Here is a 21,057-nt window from a genome sequence, read left to right as displayed (position 1 = left end):
CCACTCCTTGGTTTTTATACAAAGGACTTAATATCAGCACTCTATAATAATGAAGCCACACCAATGTTTATAGCAGCTCAATTCACAATAGCTAGATTGTCGAACCAACCTAGATGCCCTTCAATAGATGAATGAATAAAGAAACTGTGGTATATATACACAATGGAATATTATTCAGTCATAAAGAAAAATAAAATTATGGCATTTGCAGGTAAATGGACAGAGTTGGAGAATATCATGCTAAGTGAAATAAGTCAATCCCAAAAAACCAAATCTCAAATGTTTTCTCTGATAAGTGGATGATGATGCATAATGGGGGTGGAAGATAAGAGAAGAATGGAGGAACTCTGGATTGTGCAGAGAGAAATGAGAAGGGGGGGTGGGAGGGGGTTATGAAAGATGGTGGAACGAGACAGACATCATTACCCTATGTACGTGTATGATTACACGAATGGTGTGAATCTTCATCGTATACAACCATATAAACAAAAAGTTGTACCCCATCTGTGTTCAATGAATCAAAATGCAGTCTGTAAAAATAAAATCAAATTTGAAAAAATCAAATTCTTTTTGTACATTAGTTTTGTTTTTGTTTTTAGTCCCCACTAAATCCTAGCAGTAAGAATTATTTAGAACAAAAGAAACCTTGAGAGATTGTTAACATTTTCCTACTTATTTTAGATTCCTACAGCAGGAAGAAAGAATACCATCCTACTCCCTGGAATAACTATGCAGAACTCAAACTTGCTCTTGCTGCTCCACCCGACACTACCATTGACTAGGGAGGGCACACAAATAAGTGACTGAAAATGACACTAAAGGCAAGAAAGTTACTGCAAGATAAAATATGCCTCACAGATTAACAAGCAAGGGCCTGTCCTTCACTAATTCAATCAGCTTGCCATCGAGGACTTGAGAAGCTTGAAGCCAGGAATTCTGGACCCAAGTCCTCTAGTTCTGAAGCTTGAGCGCATGCCTATCCACCTTGGTCTGAGTCTCCTTCACCCACCCAGTCTCATAGGAATAACGGCAGTTCTCATGGGCCTTGTACTACAAGGCAAGCATTATTCCCGATTTAATTTAACATGAACTAATTAAGTGCAAGTGAGGAAGCTGCATACCACAGAGAAAGAGACAAAATAAGGGTGTCCTCTAATTTACAAATTCTAGAAATGTGAAAACTAAAACAGACCATTAGACTTGTCAGTCCAACTGAAATGATGAAGTTGAGACCTCTGACTAGAGCCCTTCCCTGCCTCTCCCCACCCACTCCGTTCCTGGTCACTACTCTCTCACCACCAGGTTTCAGTTCAAGCATTTCTTCCTCAGAGAAGCCTTCCCTGATCTCCCAGGAACTGTCAGACTCTACTGCCAGACCACCAGGAGGTAGGGTCTTTTCTGCTATTGTTTTCCCAACTAGATAATATAACACCATGGAGACACAGTAAGCACTCGAATATTTGTTAAATGACTAAAGGAAAAAAAAATCCTATTCCTGGTACTCTACTGGAAGAGGACCTAATAAGTTTGGGGTCAAAAATATTAAAGTTAAGCCAAGATTAGGGGCAGAGCTTAAGATTCCTTTGGAAAAAGTGATTCGTTTTCTCACTCCATATGAATCATACTCTGTAAATGGAGAATAAAAACCATTTGCTCATTTTTACTACTGTTATAAGTATTACAAGAAAGGAAGAAGCAATGAGAGTTGTGTGTGCCCCAATGTCCTTAGGGCTGACTGCCTGCCTCTGTGCTCCCACAGGTGCCTGTAACTGGATCACTTTCTTAAGGCACCTGCCATGATATATCACCTTAAGCTTCTTATCTGCCTTCCCCTCAGTAAAGGGGAGATTTCTATCAGTATATTTGACCTCCACAGTACCTGGCACCCTGGAACTAAAAGTTCTGTATGTCAGGCACCATACCACCAATGTGCCTATATATTTTTACTTAACCTTCACAAAGTTCAAAAGTCCTATCAAATAGATAGCATGATTCAATCTTTCAGAAGAAAACTGATGTTAGGAAACACTAAAAAATTAGCCTTATATCAAACAGTCAGTCGTATCTGGAGCAGGAAGACAAAGTCTGTTAATGGACCCTAAAGACATAAATTTGTTGGATAACTTTTGTACAGGAGGTGGGTCATGTTGCTGGAGACCATTTAACATAAGAGCAATTAAGCTTTATGTCCCAGGCAGCCCCTGAAGGACAAGTGTAATATTATAATTGGTGTTCTTCATAATAACCCTGACTCCTTGAGAAAAGGCTAAATAATTTTCTCTTATGAAAGAAAGGGAAGAGGAAGGAGACCAAAGGTGATGTGGATATGAAAAATTCAAATATGAACATTTTACTTAATTGGAATACAACCACCAACTCCATGTCTTGAAGAGTCAAAAACTGAAAGCACCAAAGAAGGAATAGATCTCATAAACTTAAAAACTAAAGTCACAAATTTTTGTACAAAATCTGTTTATTCTTCCTTGGCATCAGTTGGCATGTTTTTCCAGAACAGATACTTGATAAAAAAGAACATCCCAACTGCCGATAAACACTCAAAAATATGCTCAACTGGAACTGTCACTAAGGAAGTATATACTAAAGTCACAAGATAATACAACAATCCCAGAAGGAAAAATACCAGAAGGGTTAAAAGACAGATAATACGATGCAAGGATATAGCATAACTTAAAACTTCCCACTACTGGTAGGGATATAACTGGTACAAATACTTTAGAAACTATATGACAGTATCTATTAAAGTGACCTGTTATAGCCCAGCTCACAATTACACTCCTAAGTACATGCCTCAGAGAAATGCATACTTATGTTCATCAAAGGGTATGTCCCTTACAATAGATGGACTTCGACATGAAACAACATGGATGAATCTCACAAGTATTATGCTGAACAGAAGAGCATGTGTCATATCAAGGTTCAAAACTAGGCAGAACTACTCTATAGAGCAAAGAGTGGTACTTTTGGGTCATGCTAAATTTCTAAGGGTATTACTAAATTACTCTTTAGAATTGTTCATAGATTTTATTTATTGGATAATAGTCCAATAATTTTTTTTTTTTTTTTTTTTTTTTTTTTTTTTTGTACTGAGGATTGAACCCAGAGGCACTTAACCTCTGAGCCACATGCCCAGTCCTTTTTATATTTTGTTTAGAGACAGGGTCTTGCTTAGTTGCTTAGGGCCTCACTAAATTGCTGAGGCTGGTTTTGAACTGATATCCTCCTGCCTCAACCTCCCCAGTCGCTGGGATGGCAGGTGTGCCACCATGCCCAACTTAGTCCAATAAATTATTGTTTAGTTTTGCTTTGTTTGTGCGGGGATCAAACTCAGGGCCTTGCACATTCCAGGTAAGCGATAAACTCTTTCCCTTGTCTAATTCATCTCTCCTCAGACTTCGTATCCCAATTTAGAAATTACTGTGAACTTTTCCTAATTCCTCTCTCCAAACGATGATAAATAACACTCCTACATCTCATTGTATCCTGTTCTTCCTGGTATTATAATTGCATCCCAGACTCCCTCCAAATCATGTGGTTAACCAGACAGAGTTGGACAACTTTGAAGATGATGCGTTCAACACAGGGTAACATAATCTGACATAAGCAAAACACACACACACACACATACATATTAAATGCTAATTCATTCAGCCACAATTCAACTAAAACATAAACTTGGTTTGAGAATCACTCAAATCAGTAACTCATAAAAAGTATTTGTACTGTTCAGTTTTTTTCCTCAAATTTAAAAACAACTCAGTCACATTTTCAGTAGAACTTGTGGTTCTCTTAAACTGTCATTTTTTTCCCTAAAAATACATGCTCTAAAACTTGTTTATTTAATTGTAAGTCTCACTGACGTCTATTAGACCTCCATTCAACATTTAATCAGTTGAAGGAAGCATGATACAAGAGGGGTTATGACTAGAACAGGCCTCTTGAACATCAGTTTTACCAGTCACTTGTCATGTGACCTAGATGAAAGTCCTCAGCTTGTTTCCCTAACTATTCTACAGGAATATCTCTTACCATGAAACATTGTTAAGGTGAGAAATAACATATATAAAACATCTAACATATTACTTATATCATATATGGGCACTTTAGTAAATTTAAAAATACACACTTATTAGGTACCCTCATTCTTACTTCTAACATGAAATTTTAAACATTCTAATAAAAATTTAAAAGTCCCCTCCAAAAATTAAAAACTTGCTTTTGGAAAAATATCTAATTTAACTTTATGACTGTTAAAAGATATTGTCATATGGGTTCATTATACAATTTGTCTCTACTTTTGTGTAAGTACAAAATCAACTTTAGAGAGTCTAGTCACTTCCATTGATATCGCTTCAATCATTTCAGTTATCAATGAATCCAATGATCCTTCAAGCATATTAAGTATTTATTCTCCTCTTGAACCAAAAGAGAGAGAGAGAGAGAGAGAAATTATCTGGAGAGTATGTCTAGCTGAAGCCAAAGCATTAACAATAAATTAGACATTCATTGTTAATTGCTATCTACTAACTATATCTGAGAGGAAACCTCAACTCTGACATATAATTTGGAGATACATCTCCATCTTACCTGTCAAAGGTAAAGTATTCTAGTTACTCAATGTAACAGATATTTATTGGACTTCTCTGGATAAAGCAATAGGCTTAGGGACTATACAAAAAAGAAAATAATGAGTCCTTGTCCACTAGCTGCCCCCAATGTTATAGTACCTGTAACTATACCCCTTCCAAAAACTCATTCTAGTGTTATCCAGCCCTTGACTACCATCTCTGATCTCTCCAGGCCATTTCCTCTACTGCCCTGATCCTCAACTACCTTGCCCCTCTTTCTCTATCAAACTTGCCTAACAAACTTTCAAACCACCCTGCTCACTCTACTCAAAATCTTAGCTGTTTTCTTAAAACCTCAAGTATAAACTCCTATCTTTATAACTTCCTGTTTCTTGGTCTGCAATCGTTTTCCTCCAAACATACACAACATGTTCCCTCACTACTTCTAGGTTCTGCTCAACGCTTTCTTCTATGTAACTGTCACAGAAAAACAGCTACTGCCCCTGCCAAATACTCCATTATTATGCTTTACTTTGCTCTATTACATTTATTACATCTAACATATGCCCACTTATCATCAATTCTAACTTGTACTTTTCTTTGCATTATAAGATGAATTCTGATCTGAAAGAATAAAATCAACAAGATCCTATCATCTTTAGCCAGTAGATGGCAGTCTTCAAAAGTCACTATTTCCGTGCACACCCTTAAAAATAGCTGAATCTGTTATCAATTCTTTAAGTTAGGTGCATTTCTGGCATTATATAAGCTGAGTTTAATTGCCATTTAAAATATCTCTCTTGATTTCAACTTAAACCAAAAAAATCCTGTATGTGATATCTATCAACAAATTTAAATTCATTACATTCAAAAAATTTAAAAAATCAATTGCTCACACCAATGTAGAATAACTAAAACTCTCACTGACAGTTGATAAGAGTGTAAACAAAACAATATTTTGGAAAATTGTTCAGTAGCTTCAACTACTCATATACTCATATGCAAATTTTCAGCAATACTCCTAGATACATACTAGACAGAAATGGATACACACATTCACCAAAAGACATATAGGAGAATGTGTATAGTGAAGCACTATTCATATTAGCTCAAAACCAAAAACGAAATGTCTATCAACAGAAAGATGGATCCTCTGTTATATTCACACAGTGCAACACTACACAAACCAAATACACTGCACAATATGAATTAATCTTAAAATATCAAGTTGAAATGTGGAAATCAGCAAAGACAATATAGAACTGTATTAAGATATAAAGGAAGGAAAAAAAAAATCCTTACCAAAAATCAAGAGGAACAGTGAATGAAAAGGTGATGAGAAAGCTTGTGTGGTACTGAAATATTCTATTTCTTGATCTGGATACTGACTATTCTGGTGTATTCCATTTGAAAATTTTCATCATCTATATGCTTATGATCTATAAATCCTTTTGTTTGTGTGTTAAGCCACAATTTAAAATATTAAGTTTTTATTTAGGCAGCAAAGTACAGAAGATGGGAGGCATGCATTTAGAATTTGAGAAGCAAATATTTGACAATGGGGAAAAGAACCTAATCCAACTTCCTTATGAGACTTAAAGAAATCCCCACAAGCTGAGGAAAAGATTTTTATTTTACGGCTGACCTACAAATAAATATAGGAATCCCTAACACAGGTCAAGCAATGAAACTGAAGAAAGGAAAGACTGCTAAACATCTTGAAATAGATGGAAAAGAAAATTCCAAAGTAGTAAGAGATTAGTAAAAGTCAATCACAAATCTTACAAGACTATGACCCAGGCCCTATGTTTCAGTTTAATTACAAGTGTTTGTTCATTTATTTAATTTCTTTTTATTGTTGTTGAACATAAAATAATGGTAAGCTTTACAACTGGCAGCATGGGTTTGGATATATATATATATATATATGTATATATGTGTGTATATGTGCGTGCGTGTGTGTGTGTGTGTGTGTTACATTATACATATTTTCTTGTTTGCAAGTCTAAGGAAAGCACAATACGATGACTATGGGAATTATAAAAATGAAGCACACAGGTCCTTGCTTTTATGAAGTTTATTATATATAAGAGGAGCCAAAACAAATGTGCAGTTATTGTATGGATTTAGAAGGGTAATAGTAATACAAGAAAAGTACAAAGTGCTTTAAAAAAAGGGAAATTTCTTCCTGCTAAGAATGATAAGAAAGTTTTTCAGAAGCATCTTGAAGTGTGTTGTCCAATACAGTATCTAAGGGCCACATGTGGCTATTTAACTCAAATAAAATTTGAAATTCAGTTCCAAAGTAAGACTCAACCACACTTCAAGTGCTCAATGGCCACACATGGTTAGTGCCAACTGTACTTGGTGGTAGAGTGAACATTACCATCATGGTAGAAAATTTTCTTAGAGAATAATAATCTAAAGCACTTAAGAGTTAAAAAGGGGCACAGAATAAGGTCAGTTTATATAAACTTTGAGAGAAAATACTCTTTTTAATTTCTTCTTAATACTTTTGAGTCCATGTTTCCATGTCTCCTTTGACATCAGAGTGGCAAAACCAAGCTACTCAGGTCTGATAATCAAGGTATAAACCTGGGGTATGTATAAACCTAGGATAAAAGTCTAAAAGTTACATGAGTTTAAATTCATCAGTGTCCAATTCAGTTCACCTGAGAGAAAATTTACCTAAGCCTTGACTAGAAATAAGGTATTTAAATCTTCACCTAATCTTCTGATACCTAATTGTGGATGTGAGGTTTTAGGATATTATTACATAGAGGTCAGTCAATAAATCTGTATTTCGGAAGAATTGTTTTATTCAAGAAATGTTTGCTGAGCATCTTATAAATGCCAAATACAATAGTAATCAATACAGATAAAAGCATTTAAACCACTGACTTTACCCAGCAAGTATCACAATAGTGAAGAATTAGAAAATCCTAAACAGGGAAGAAATTAATGAATTCCATTTGTCTGTGACCTGGTAGTGGTTCTTCAGAGACAGCAAGATAGAAGGGAACAAGGTGCTGCTTCTGGCTTATTCTGGATATTGATAACTACTGCAGGGCTCAATGTCCATTAAAATGAACCAATCACAATGATTTAGGAAGAAAACCAAAAGAAAAGGGAAAAAATGTAATTTTTTGAAAAGAAAATTTCTTTGAAAAGAAAAAAATTAAATTTATAGAACCTGTATTAAGATATAAAAGAAGGGGCTGGGGATATAGCTCAGTTGGTAAAGTGCTTGCCTCCCAAGCACAAGGCCCTGGGTTCAATCCCCAGTACCGCAAAAAACAAAAGAAGTAAAAAAGAATTCTTGCCAAAAATATAATTCCAAAGAATACCCTTAAAAGAAGCATTAACAAATCAACATTTATTAAACAACTATCCAATACAATAGAGTAAGAATACTGGGAACTCAGGGGAAAAGATTTGCAGTCTGGGACCTCCAGAGGCTTTCACCTACTTTGGGAGACAGAGTTTATGAACAATTACAATGCAAGCAAATATTATAAAGAATATACTCATGAAACAATTACTAATCATGACAAACTGGGAAATGAAAGGGGCTTTCAGTTCAATTCACTCCCTTATCTTGGATCCATTCTATAACATCCTTCGAGACACTTTTCAGCCTAATGTACCAGGAAGACAGTTAACTGCAACTTCATGGACAGTTCCAAAGCAACTGAATATAGCAACCAAAAGGAGTTCAAGATAGCAATTAACATTCAGAGAGATGCTGTTTAGAAATAAGAATTTGGAAATCAAATGAATATCAAGTAAATACAATACCAATGAGGTAGCACAACATACTACAGTACCACTTGGTACAGGATCCATTATGACACAAATCCAGGAGAAAAAGCCAGGAGCTATTCCCAACTAAAGAAATGTCTGAGAAAAGTGTAGAAGAAATCAAGGCAAAATTCTTACCCTATCTGGGCCTGAATCACCCCTAGCTCTCCACTGCAAGACTACCTCTGTCCACCTGAGCCAAGACAGGAAAAATTAATATTTACTCTATGTCAGGCATGGCAAGAGGCATTTATCATGTGTCATCTAACATTTATAGAATCAGAGCTTTAGACACTGCCCCCCAACCCTGAGACAGGCTCAAGGAACCTCTCTGCCCTAGGATCCAAATCTATTATATTTTAGAGATATTTAGGAGAGAACTTGAGGAGGAACAAACAGCAGTAGACACCTGAAGACAGTAGTCTGAACTGGGATTCCAGTGCTGCAGTTATGTGTCTCTGCACAAGTCACTGTGCCTCTCTGGCTATTGGTTTCTTAAGATTTGTCCCATCTGCCTGACAGGCTGTTATAAGGATGAAAATGGAGTAACATATGTACAAGGATTCTATAAATACAGTGCGTCACTGAAATGCATTTATTCACTGAACAAGGAGTTAAGCATCTATACTATTCCAGACTCCAGGGTTACAGTCATGAACGAGACTGGCAAGGTCCCGCACCCATGGAACTTACATTGCAGTAGGTGGAAGACAGTTAATAAATTTAAACAAATAAGTGAGCAACAGTGATAAATGCTCTAAAAAATACAAAACAAAGACCTATTCAGCCAAGCAAAGAGCTGAGGAAACAAGGGTATAAGGAACAACAGGCAAGGCATGTGTGAAGCAGTGAAAGAAGGCAGGCATGAACACAAGAGTGAAAGGAGTATTAGGAGATGAGACTGAAAAATAGACAGGAACCAAATCCAGTATGAGCTTCGAACCACAAAAGGATATTTTTCTTTCTTTTTCTATTTTTTTTTTTTTGGTACTGGGGATTGAACCCAGGGGCACTTTATCATTAAAGCACATCCCCAGTCCTTTCTATATTTTATTTTAAGACAGGGTCTTACTAAATTGCTGAGGCTGGCTCAAACTTTTGATCCTTCTGTCTAAGCTCCTGAGTTGCTGGAATTACAGGCACATGTCACTGCACCCAGCCCTAAAAGGATAGTTTCATTATCAAAGAGCTCTTCTTTTCTCAACATGGCCTAATAAATGACGGAAGCCATTTATGCAAATATCCAGTGTAGACATTATCAAAAGTAGGACACCTCCATCTTTCTAACTGAGCAATGCCATGACCAAGAAACCACATTCCTTATACAAAAACCCTATGCAAAATATTCTTAAAAGCCATACTAAACATAGATAATATGCATTATGTTTGGCAAGTCAAACAGTAAAAACCCTCTTTATAATAAATGGAAGTGACAGAATTTGAGTTTTTAACAAAGTTTTCAATAGAAAAAAGAATATGAGTTCAGTCACTATTTATCAAGCACATACTGTGTGCCAGGCATTTTTCTAAACAAGATTAAAGTGATGAACAAATAAGTGATGATTTAACAATAACTGAGTAAAGATTTGCCAAAGTATCATAATATAAGAACTGAACCTCAACTTATTTTACATCTCTGTTTTCTGAAGGAGGGGTTATAGGATTAGTCATTGTACCTGTCAGAAAGCAAACTTACCAAGGAATTCTTAATCACTTCACTTCTATAAAATTCTGGAAAAGAAGAAAAAGAACAATAAGTGATATGAAAGAAAATCAGCTAATTAACTAATCCTTAATCTTGTATATTTTCAAACATATGTTCTAGTAAAACATTTTAAACATTTTCAAGGGTTCTCGTCCCTGTGTTGTCTTTATCTACAAAAAAAAAAAAAAACCACAATAAAGATTAAATAAAAGTGTTTTAGGGGAAAAATATCAGTGAAGGTTAAAATCTTTTCAGATTTAATTTAGTGATTGATGTGTACTGGCTCCTTTTACCACAGATTCTACCTTAAGCCCTTAAAATCTCAAAGTTTCTTCTTCCTTCTCCACTTCTACTCTCTACACCTGATTCCATTTATTCTGTTTTGCTCAAACATCTCTGTAAGTCAGGCCAGGTAGTGCACACCTATAACCCCAGTAATGTGGGAGGATAAAGCAGGAGGATTGCAGGTTTGTGTCCAGCCTCAGCAATTTAGCAAGGCCCTAAGCAGACCTCGTTTCAAACTAAAAAAATAAATTAAAAGGGCTGGGGGTGTTAGTGGTTAAGGAGTCCTAGGCTCAATCCCTAGTACCCCCCAGCAAATCTCTATTATTATTTACTATTGTCTTGTGGAATAAATACTGACCTAGCAACCAGGTAAGCTAAACTCAACCTCCACCTCTGTCACTAACATTCTGTCTCTTTAATTTCCTTAGTCAACTTCTTTACTAGACAACTTAAAGAAGCGGAGTAATAATCAAAAGTCCTCTGTACTTTGGTGTTACAAAACCCAAACACAACATCAAAACATTTCTGACATGGGCTGGGGAGATAGCTCAGTCGGTAGAGTGCTTGCCTTAAAAGCATAAGGCCCTGGGTTCAATCCCCAGCACCACCAAGAAAAAAAAAAAAAAAAATTTCTGACAGACATTCCCAACCATGTTCCCTCTGCTTACTCTGCCCAAGTAACCCCTGTGCTTCTCTGGCCATACAGAGCCTATAAGGACTCCTGCATCTTTAGGCTGTTCTAGGGCAGTGTTTCCCAAGCCTGGTGTACATCCTACTGGTACTAGAGATGATTTAAGGTGATACGAAGGCAAATTTTTCCATAATATGTTGAATTTTATGTGTCACATATTCAAACCTAACCATAAGCCCCATGAGCCACAGCACTTGTTATGTACATCTACTCTTTCCTAAGCATGTAAAACCACTAGTGGCACGGAGTGGACACTCAGTAAATATTTTTTACTGATTAAACAATTTCACAGATGATGCATAGACATAAGTTTTAAAATAATGAACTGGTTTTTGATCTTGCAATTTCATTTCCATTCCATAGATTCGTGTGCTTTAGGATAAACATCTTTTAAAAGATTTTTTTTTTAAGCATTATTCGAAATATCCTAAAAGTCACAGAAATCAAAATCAAGAGATGGTAAAGCATGGCTCCAATGGCAAGTTTTGGCTATCATACAGCATGCACTTCATTTAACAAATGTTTATTAGTGCATCAAACTCACTCATAATCAGAGAAATACAAGCTTAAACTGTACTACAAAACTTATTTTTCACCAAACTGGCAAAAAGTCTAAAGTTTGCGTAGTTCATTTGTGGGGTTATAGAAAAAAAGGCACTCAGGCATGAAGCAGCTCACGTGAAGGATCATTTGCAGTATCTAACAAAACAAAGTGCACAATCTTTTTGTCCCAGTAAGACCATTTCTTGAAATTTACCCTATAGGTATACTAACAACAAAACGGAGTACTTACAAAGCTACTTGATGCAATACCATAACAAAAGACTGAAACAGCCTAAATGCCCAAGAACAGGAGCCCATTAAACAAATTATGGTACACGTATTCAGTGTAAAATTATGTAGGAAAATAATTAGGGAGAGTCTCTGAACCAATATGGAAAAAGCCTCTTAAGGTATATATTAAGTGAAGAATGCAGTATGTAAGTATGGTATCTTTGTTGTGAACGAGAGGAAAGAAGAGAATAAGAACACTCCTATTTTTACCTGTATTTGCCTAAAGAATCTCAGGAAAGATGAACAAAAAGTGAGCAAGAGTGATTACTAGAGTGGGATGGAAAACTGGGTTGATGGGAGACAGGTGAAATGGAGGCTTTAATTTAAACCTTTGTATATACTTTGAACTAGACTGAATTATCTATTCAAAAAATTAAATTTAAAAAAGATATGAAAGTCTAGTGCCAAGCATTGTTGAGGTTTTAGGAACACAACAGTGAGCAAAGGTGAACTTAAAATTTCTGCTCTTGTGGAATTTTTACATTTTAGTGGAGGAGCCAAAGGTTAACCAAATAAGTGAACTTACTGTATGCCAGGTGATCTTAAATACTGTGGACAAAAATAAAGCACAAAAGATAGGCAGAAAGATAGTCACAATTTCCAAAAGGGTTAGTCAGTGATTAAGGAGTTTCTCTGTGAAACAACTGGAATAAAGACCTATAGAAAGGTGAAAGGCTCGTCATGTGGGTATCTGGAGGAAAGAGCTTGGGTCAAATAAACAGCAAGGTCAGGAGGAGCAGGAGAGGAGTATGGGAGGTAGCAGAGGGTCAAACCATGAGCTTCTAGGAATCCATAAGGATTTGAGCTTTTACTCTAAATAAAGGAGGAAGCCATTGGAGATTTTGAGGAGAATTATCACAACCTGATTTTCATTTTAATAGGAGTTTAGGAGTTTAGTTGAGAATAGTCTGTAGGGGAGAGATGGACAGACAAACCTGTTACAAGAATACTTCAACAATTCAGGCAAGAGACCGTAGTGGTTTGGAGACTGCAAGAAGTGATCTGCTAACAGATTGGATGTGGGATATAACAGAAAAAAGATAATCCAGGAGGACTCCAAGGTTTTTAGCCAAGGAAATGGAGTTGCCATTTTGTGATAGAAGAATGAATTTAGGGCTAGAACATCAGAAACTCATTTTTTAACATACCAATTGTTATAGTTTGGATCTGGAATGTTCCCCAAAAGCTCCTGTGTTGAAGGGTTGGTGACCAATGCAGCAATGTTCAGAGGTGGGGCCTTTAGGAAGTGACTGAGGGCGCTGACCTCTTCAATGAACTAATCCACTGATGAATTCGTAGTTGAAAAGACTACCTGGAGATGGGAAACTGGAGTAGGTGGGACCTAGTTGAAGGTCCTTGGGAATTACAGCTTGCCCCCTGCCCCTTGCCTCTGCTTCTTGGTCACCATGGAATGAAGAATATTGTTCCAACATTCTCTTGACCATGATGTTCTGTCTCACCACAAGTTCACAAGAATAAAGCCAATATACTATGAACTGAAACTTCTGAAACATGAGCAAAAATAATCTTTCCTCTTTTAAGTGGTTTATCTCAGGTATTTGATCATAGCAATGGAAAGGTGACACCAAGGTTAAGTTACGCACTAGACTTCAAAGGCGGTTGTACAACAGGCAACTAGATATAGGAGGGTAAGTTCAGAGGAAAGGTCAATAGATGATATTTAAATATGAGACTTGGATGAGATCATCAAATTAGATTATACTGAGTTCTTCCTCAGATGTATTCCAGGAGAAGAAAGGCACTTATATTTCATAGGTAACTGGCTGAAGAACAAATTTTATTGTATAAAAAAATTTCAGGAGGGCTGGGGAGATAGCTCAGTTGGTAGAGTGCTTGCCTTGCAAGCACAAGGCCCTGGGTTCGATCCCCAGCACCGCAAAAAAAAAAAAAAAAAAAAAAAAAAAAAATCAAGTTTTGGAGGGAAACAAAATCAGAACCTAATTCCCCATCCACAACACAGGCTTTATTCTATGGGGATATAACAACTGGCATTTGACGTAAACTACCTTGAATGTAGAAAATCTCCTACAAGCATTAAAAAGATGTCAAAAGTCAAAAAATTTCACACATATGTTCTTGGGATCTGCTAAAGTATAAGAAAACTTAAAAAGCAGCATTTCAGATATTCTTTCAATAAAAAAATTTCTTGTAAAACTAAGAAATGATATCACTAAATAGGTGGTACTAGTAGTTTAGTGAGAAGAGTCAACTGAGACAACTAACTTTTCATCATGTTCATTTTACACCAAGGACACATAATGATCATGAAATATTCATGTTTGTCATGACAGGTTCAACAAGATAAGGTGACATACCAGGCATGGTGGGGCATGCCTGTAATCCCAGCAGCTTGGGAGGGTGAAGCAGAGGATCTCAAGATCAAAGCCAGCCTCAGCAACTTAGTAAGGCCCTAAGCAACTTAATGAGGCCTTGTCTCTAAATAAAATATAGAAAGGGCTGGGGATGTGGCTCAGTGGTTAAGCACCCCTGGACTCAATCCCCAGTACCAAAAAAAAAAAAAAAAAAAAGATAAGGTGACATTCACTAGTTCTTCCTATGATAGTTAAATTTTACAAAGTCCAACAAAACTCATGAAGAGATTTCATTCAACCATGAAATTTTGGAGCAGAAGTCTCAGAAATCATCAGTTCTCTCATTTTAATGACAAATTAATTAAGGCTCACAAGGCTTCCAAGTGAGTGAAAGACTCAATACTACTACCAGATCCTGGAATTCCCTGTGATTTCTTCACCTCCTATTCCCTAAATATGTTAATGATCATTTCTTTGAGATAACTTCAAAAAACAGTCTATGATAACATGTAAGTTCAAGATGTACTCTAAGCCAGAAGAGAAAAAAGGTCATTTTGCTTTCATCTTCACATCATGATCAACCAGTCCCATGACTATTCTCTTTTTAGAAACTATTGATTAATATTACAATTCTAATAATTGCTATCACTTTCCAAATTCCTAAAATGTGCTTAGTATTATTAATTACTACTATCAGAAGTAACAATGGAACAAGGACACAGTTTTAATAGCATAATTGAAGACTAATTATATAAAAATCCATCAAAAATTAAAAACACTGCAGGGCACAGTGGCATATGCCTATAATCTCAGGGGGTTGGGAGGCTGAGGCAGGAGGATTGTGAGTTCAAAGCCAGCCTCAGCAACTTAGCAAGGCCCTAAGCAAGGCAGTGAGACTCTGTCTCTAAATAAAATACAAAAAAGGGCTGGGATGTAGCTCAGTGGTTAAGTGTACCTGGGTTCAATCTGAGGTACCAAAAAAAAAAAAAAAAAAAAAAAAAAACCACACACACACACACACACACACACACACACACAAAAATACTCCGATACTGTCATATTGCCAGTGACAGAACCAATTTGTGAGCAGTCGACTAAATGTGCTAAAGTCTAGAGAAATGTTTATACCTTAAACCACATATTGGCCAAAATGCTACCATTTCCTTTGAACACATAGGAAGATTACATTCCCCAGCTCCCTTTTCATCTAAAAAAAAAATGATGAACAAAAAAATAAATAGAAAATAAAAAGAACAACACATCTGGTTTATTGAAGATGGAATGTAGTGGAATTGGCATCGACCATTTCCACTTAAAAATCTCCCACAGGCCATTTTCTCTGTTGCTGTGCCAGATGCCATATACTGACGAAAGCAACATTTGGAAACAGAAGGAACTTACAGTCATTACTTAGAGAAGAACTGATAACACCTGCACTGGAATTAGTATAAGAAATTTATCACATTAAATCATGAGCCTTGGGGAATTTGTTATAGTTAGCCTGCTTTAATCATTCATATTAATACAATTGTTTAAAACATATGCAATGGTTAGAATAAGAAATGAAAATGAAATAAAATTATGAGAATATTGGCATTTAGAGTTCCTTTTTATCATCCTTAGAAATTATTTTAATGCTATTTACTATTATGAGGGGGGTTTTGTACTATACATTTCTTCTTTTTTTTGGTACTAGAGGTTGAACCCAGGGGTACTTGACTACTGACTTTCGTTCCCAGTCCATTTTTGTATTTTTTATTTTGAGACAGGGTCTCACTAAGTTGCTGAGGCTGGCCTTGAACTTGTGATCCTCCTGCCTCAGTCTCCCAAGTTGCTGGGATTTCAGGCATGTACCACTGTACCAGGCTCTACACTGTACATTTCTTGATAATAAAAAGCATATACGGATATTTAAAAAGAGAGAGATGGGCTGGGTATGTAGCTCAGTGTTATAGTACTTGCCTTGCACACATAAGGCCTTGGGTTCGATCTCTAACACTGAAAAAAAAAAAAAGATAAAAATTGTTCCTGTTTTAAGGTTAGGGATGTAGTTCAGTGGCAGGGCACTTCTGCATAGTATGTGTGAGGTCTTGGGCTTGATACCCCAGCACTAAACAAAAACAAATCAACAAACAATTACTCCTTTAATAAGGATACTTAGTAATTTTTAAAACTAAAAAGATAAAATGTCTCAATTTTTTCATCTTTGCCATAGGACAAGATTCAAATAGATCATCAATACCACTTATTAAAATAATGTCACCTTTTGTTAACATAAATGAATCTTTAATCACACATTATTACCACAATCTTACCACACATTATTACATTATCTCTATTGATCTTCATACAAATCTGTCTTGCCTACCTAATAAGATATAATTATCGTCACTTTGCAGGCAGGAAAAATAAGGTTCAAGAAACCATAAACCTGAGCCAAGTTAGGGAGGGATACATACTTACAGTCCTGATTACTTGGAAAGCTGAGGTAGGAGGACTGCTCAGAGTCTATGAATTCAACACCAGCATGGGCAACATAGCAAGACACCATCTCAAAACAAAAACAAAACAAAACAAACAACCAAAAAAAAAAAAACCCATGATCTTCATCCAAAGTCATGAAGCTAGTAATAAGGAGGTGAGCTATAGATAGTGTCAATGTATTTTTCAATTCTAATCTGCTATGCCCATTATTTTACCATGCTTCTTTTCTTTTACCATCCCACAAGGTCAACTGGCTTTATACGAGTGTCTTTTGTTCAATATGTGTTCTAAAGATGATTGTGACTCTGAATCAAATATATGGTCTATTCTTAGAACTGTCACTTATGGAAGAATATGAAAGAGAAGAAATTATGACACTCTTTGGAAAAGGACCACATATATACAAGAAATTACAGGCATAAGAAGACACAAACTAGATTTCTATTTTACCATAATATCAAAGAAAATGTTTAGTGTTAGATACTGGATTCACATAATTCACTTTAAATGCTAGCTACTGGAATATTAACAGCTAACATTCATAAAAGAATTGACAAACTTATTAATGAAAGGTTCAGTTATCAGAAAGAACTATTAGTCATGCTTCTTTAATATATATAATTGCTCAACATGACAGCATGACAACTGAACAGCAGTTAATAGTTGGGAGGCACTGAAAATCACTTGTGTTACCAAACAATAAAAACGAGAGGTAACAATTGGTGGATCCACAAATTCCCTTACCTTTATATATTTTTTCAGTATTACACAAGTGAAGTGTGAAGTAGGTATCCAGGAGTTGATGGCCATTTCTATTAACAATGTTCCGGGCAGCAATGTTTCGAAGATGCCGAAGACGCCGCTAGAAAATAGAACAACAAAAGGAGACAGCATTCAGCTTTTTTACTCCTATACAATGTTCTAAAAGTTATAGCTCAAAAACGAAATTATAGTAGGTTGTCCCAGTCAGTCAGCTGTTGACCCAGCAATTGTAACCTTGTCTTTCATTTATGCCTCAGCATCCCTTGTCAGATAGGAATTGGTCCTGCCCTATCTCATTTACCAAACAGTTATACGAAATGACAGCAGATACAAAATTTTTTTTGGAAAATATATATGTCATATAAGTGCTATACTCCTACAGGAGAACATCAGTATGCCCTAGAACATAAACTAAACAGTAGCTTGCTTTTTTTGTCTGTAGGATTCTGGTAGACATGAAAAGTCCACCTCATACCAACAGAAAATCAGCAGTTATTACAAACACACACACCCCTCCCTGTTACTAGTTCAGTCTAGCTGCCAGACCATTTGTATAATTAGAAGAGGTCACTCCATCCAGCCAATAACCCTTGGTTCAGAGCTTAAATTAAATTCTGGCTTTACCAACAGTCGACTAGTCTGTTTCCTAATCAAGCCTCCTTCCTAACAACTTCTCTAAACCAATGCTTGAATTATTTGGAGTAAGTATTGGAAACATAAAAGCTTCAAAAATAACAGGAGAAATCAGTAAAAATACAAGATAAACTTAAGGGGTAGATAAATCATTTCATATCAAAGAGGAAATATGTCAGCAATGCTGAAGTCTAGGCACATGAGATCCGTCCCCCAAAGCTAATTCCCTATGTCAGATAATTCTCTTCAGAGACTTAAAAATAGAAGCCAAGTGCTCAGTTTCAAAATATGCTTCAAGCTCTCCCTTCAGGCTGAAAGCCAGTCCATTCTCCTGAAGTAAGTCCATCTTCAGTTACACATGCTGATAGCCAGAAGGGTCCAGCTTCTTTTCCATACTCATACCAATTCAATCCTTTCTCCCAAACCAGAGATTCAGATTCTTTTAGAGAGGTTATTGCCTAATAAATTTGCTTAATCCTCTCAGTATGAAAAGCTCCAAATGTATTTACAAAAGTTTCCTAGGGCTTACTCTGAAAGACTAATTTTTGTACAATCTGCCCATGATTTCCATTTCATACCCTGGATTACAATGACCATTTTCTCCTACTGTACACTTTTCATTAGCCCTTTCAGTTGAAATTTTAAATTTACAGGAACCACTAATCTTCTATATACAATAATCACATTTAATATGCTGTATGACTGCAAAATAGGGCCTCGGTTCAAAGACCTGAAAATATTACCCAAAGTCTTCAGAGTTAAGAACAAACTTCCCATCATTGCTACCAAAGCCATCTGACCTCCAAGAATCCACACTTTCTCAGCCCTATGCTTTCTGCTCAAGTAGCCCCTCAATCTAGAATCCTCCCTTCTCTTTAAGGAGATTCTATTCACACTTCAGAGTTTAACAGAGAAGATTCCTCCTTGATTCTCCAACTGCAATTCTTTGCTGCGTTATAAGAAATAAGACCTTTGCTTATTTAATTCAGTCTTTTGTTATAGTTTGTTGCTTACAATTATCTTCCCTATTTATCTAGCAGAAAAAGACTTGATGAGAGAGATCACTGCCAACATGGTACTGTTAGCATTTTTTAAATGCTTATTTACCATGTATCATGCCCTGTGCCAAACGCTTTATACATGTGATCATTTAATCCTCACGTGACCATTTAATCCTCCTAATTCTGTAAGCCTAGGTATTAGTTATTATCATTAGTCATTTCTTTATTCCAACAGTTCTGAATAACTAAATGTGAAAAAAAAGACAGTAAATAATAAATAAATGAGAGGAAAAGAAAGAAAGCTAGGGGGTTATACCTATATTTATCTGTATATATCATATTTATATATCTGAGAGATACGATTTAGTCTTTACACTCCTCTGTTGCTACAGAGGACAGAGCAATTACTCAAGAGAGTAATTTTATGATAAATGCAATCATAATGAAACTGACTGCCTTGCAAAGCAATATGTAGGGCTTGGATGGAAACTGATTCCGTAATGGATGTGTAGACATTGCTAAAGAGATCTCTACATTATGTAGGAAGTTAGTGCAACTACCTCCAAGTACCTTCTGACTCCAGGTTTAGGATTCTCATCTGGGTGGATTACCAATGAATCCACCAACATGGATAAAACAGAACTGACCATATTAGGGCATTCTGTAAGAAGGTTTATGAAAAATAAACACTCCACAAATAAATCAACTATACTAAAAACACTGAACTTTGGATTGTATGACTCTACATTTTCCTTTATTTACTTATTTCAAAAACATTAGGTTGGGCTGGGGATATAGCTCAGTTGGCAGAGTGCTTAACCTCTCAAGCACAAGGTCCTGGGTTCAAGCCCCAGCACCGAGAAAAAAAAAAAACAACAACATTAGGATAAGTATTCTCATTACACTGTGATTAATTAAAATACAAGATGCTCTCAGTCACTAAAGTGGACAAAGTACCCTTGGTAAAAGGCAGTACATGTATACATGAGTCCTCTTGTGTCCTATGTCTTGGCTTCTTCTTTGATAATATTTACTACAATTTTATCATCAAGCTACTTATTTTTTAAAAATGCTAACCTGTAATAAAAGATAATTGAAACAAGATTACTTCATCTAGTTATAATTATCAGCATTACAAATAATTGTTAGGACAAAAATTCTTCAGTTTATTGTTCTTTGCAGAAACTTTCAAAATTGACTTGCTTTAAGTAGGTAAATGTTGAGAAGAGTTAAAGAAAATAAATACATTAGGATCAAGGAAAGATAAAAGGGAACAGATAAGCTAGTTGGTATGAGAAAAAGAAAAGCAGGATAAGAAAAAATATATAGAGGAAAGAAAAGGGTATTGAGGTGGTGAAGAAATAGTCTGCCTGAAGACTAACAACTCCAGGGATACAACTTCAAGGTAGTTCACATAACTCTAACCAACTGGCCAGATGCTAAGACTCATTTACAGCTTTCTTTGTTTCTAGTTAAATTATTTTTATATCTAAACATTTATTAATTTATAGAATATGCACACTTGGATCAAGTATTAAACTGGGGATGTAGCTCAGTGTTACAGCCCTTCCCTAACATGCACAAGGCACTGGGCTTGATTCCCAAAGACTAACCAAAATAAAAAATTTTTTAAAAATTATTTGAGGGCTGGGGTTGTGGCTCAGTGGTAGAGCACTTGCCTAGCATGTGTGAGCCCTGGGTTCAATACTCAGCATTATATATATATATATATATATATATATATATATATGAATTAAACAAAGGTCTATCAACATCTAAAAATATATTTTCAAAAAATTGAGCAGCCAAAAACAAAATTCTTAGGTATGAATATAACAAAATGTGTACAAGATAAAAATGAGGAAACCTGCAGAACTCTGATAAAAACTATAAACAAAGATTTCAATACATAGAGGAATATTCCAAGTACTTGGAGGGGTTT

At 35.9% G+C, this 21,057-nt stretch overlaps 1 protein-coding gene across 3 annotated transcripts in view; it reads right to left on the bottom strand.

Moving 5' to 3' along the window:
• Nucleotides 1–21,057, bottom strand: part of UVRAG (UV radiation resistance associated) — a 330,550-nt gene that overhangs the window by 287,159 nt on the left and 22,334 nt on the right. For 2 of the 3 annotated variants that reach the window (XM_079105194.1, XM_079105196.1), the window contains exons 2-3: nucleotides 17,464–17,581; nucleotides 10,084–10,118 (exon numbers count right to left, since the gene is read on the bottom strand). In XM_079105194.1, the coding sequence (XP_078961320.1) occupies nucleotides 10,084–10,118; nucleotides 17,464–17,581 (153 nt within the window). The remainder of the gene's footprint in view (nucleotides 1–10,083; nucleotides 10,119–17,463; nucleotides 17,582–21,057) is intronic. The other variant, XM_079105195.1, reaches the window with a different exon arrangement.

The sequence above is a fragment of the Sciurus vulgaris genome (assembly GCF_902686455.1).
Source record: "Sciurus vulgaris genome assembly, chromosome: 11".
Lineage (NCBI taxonomy): Eukaryota > Metazoa > Chordata > Mammalia > Rodentia > Sciuridae > Sciurus > Sciurus vulgaris.
The sequence above is the reverse complement of the archived record's forward strand: the minus strand, read 5'-3'. Positions and strand labels throughout refer to the sequence as shown.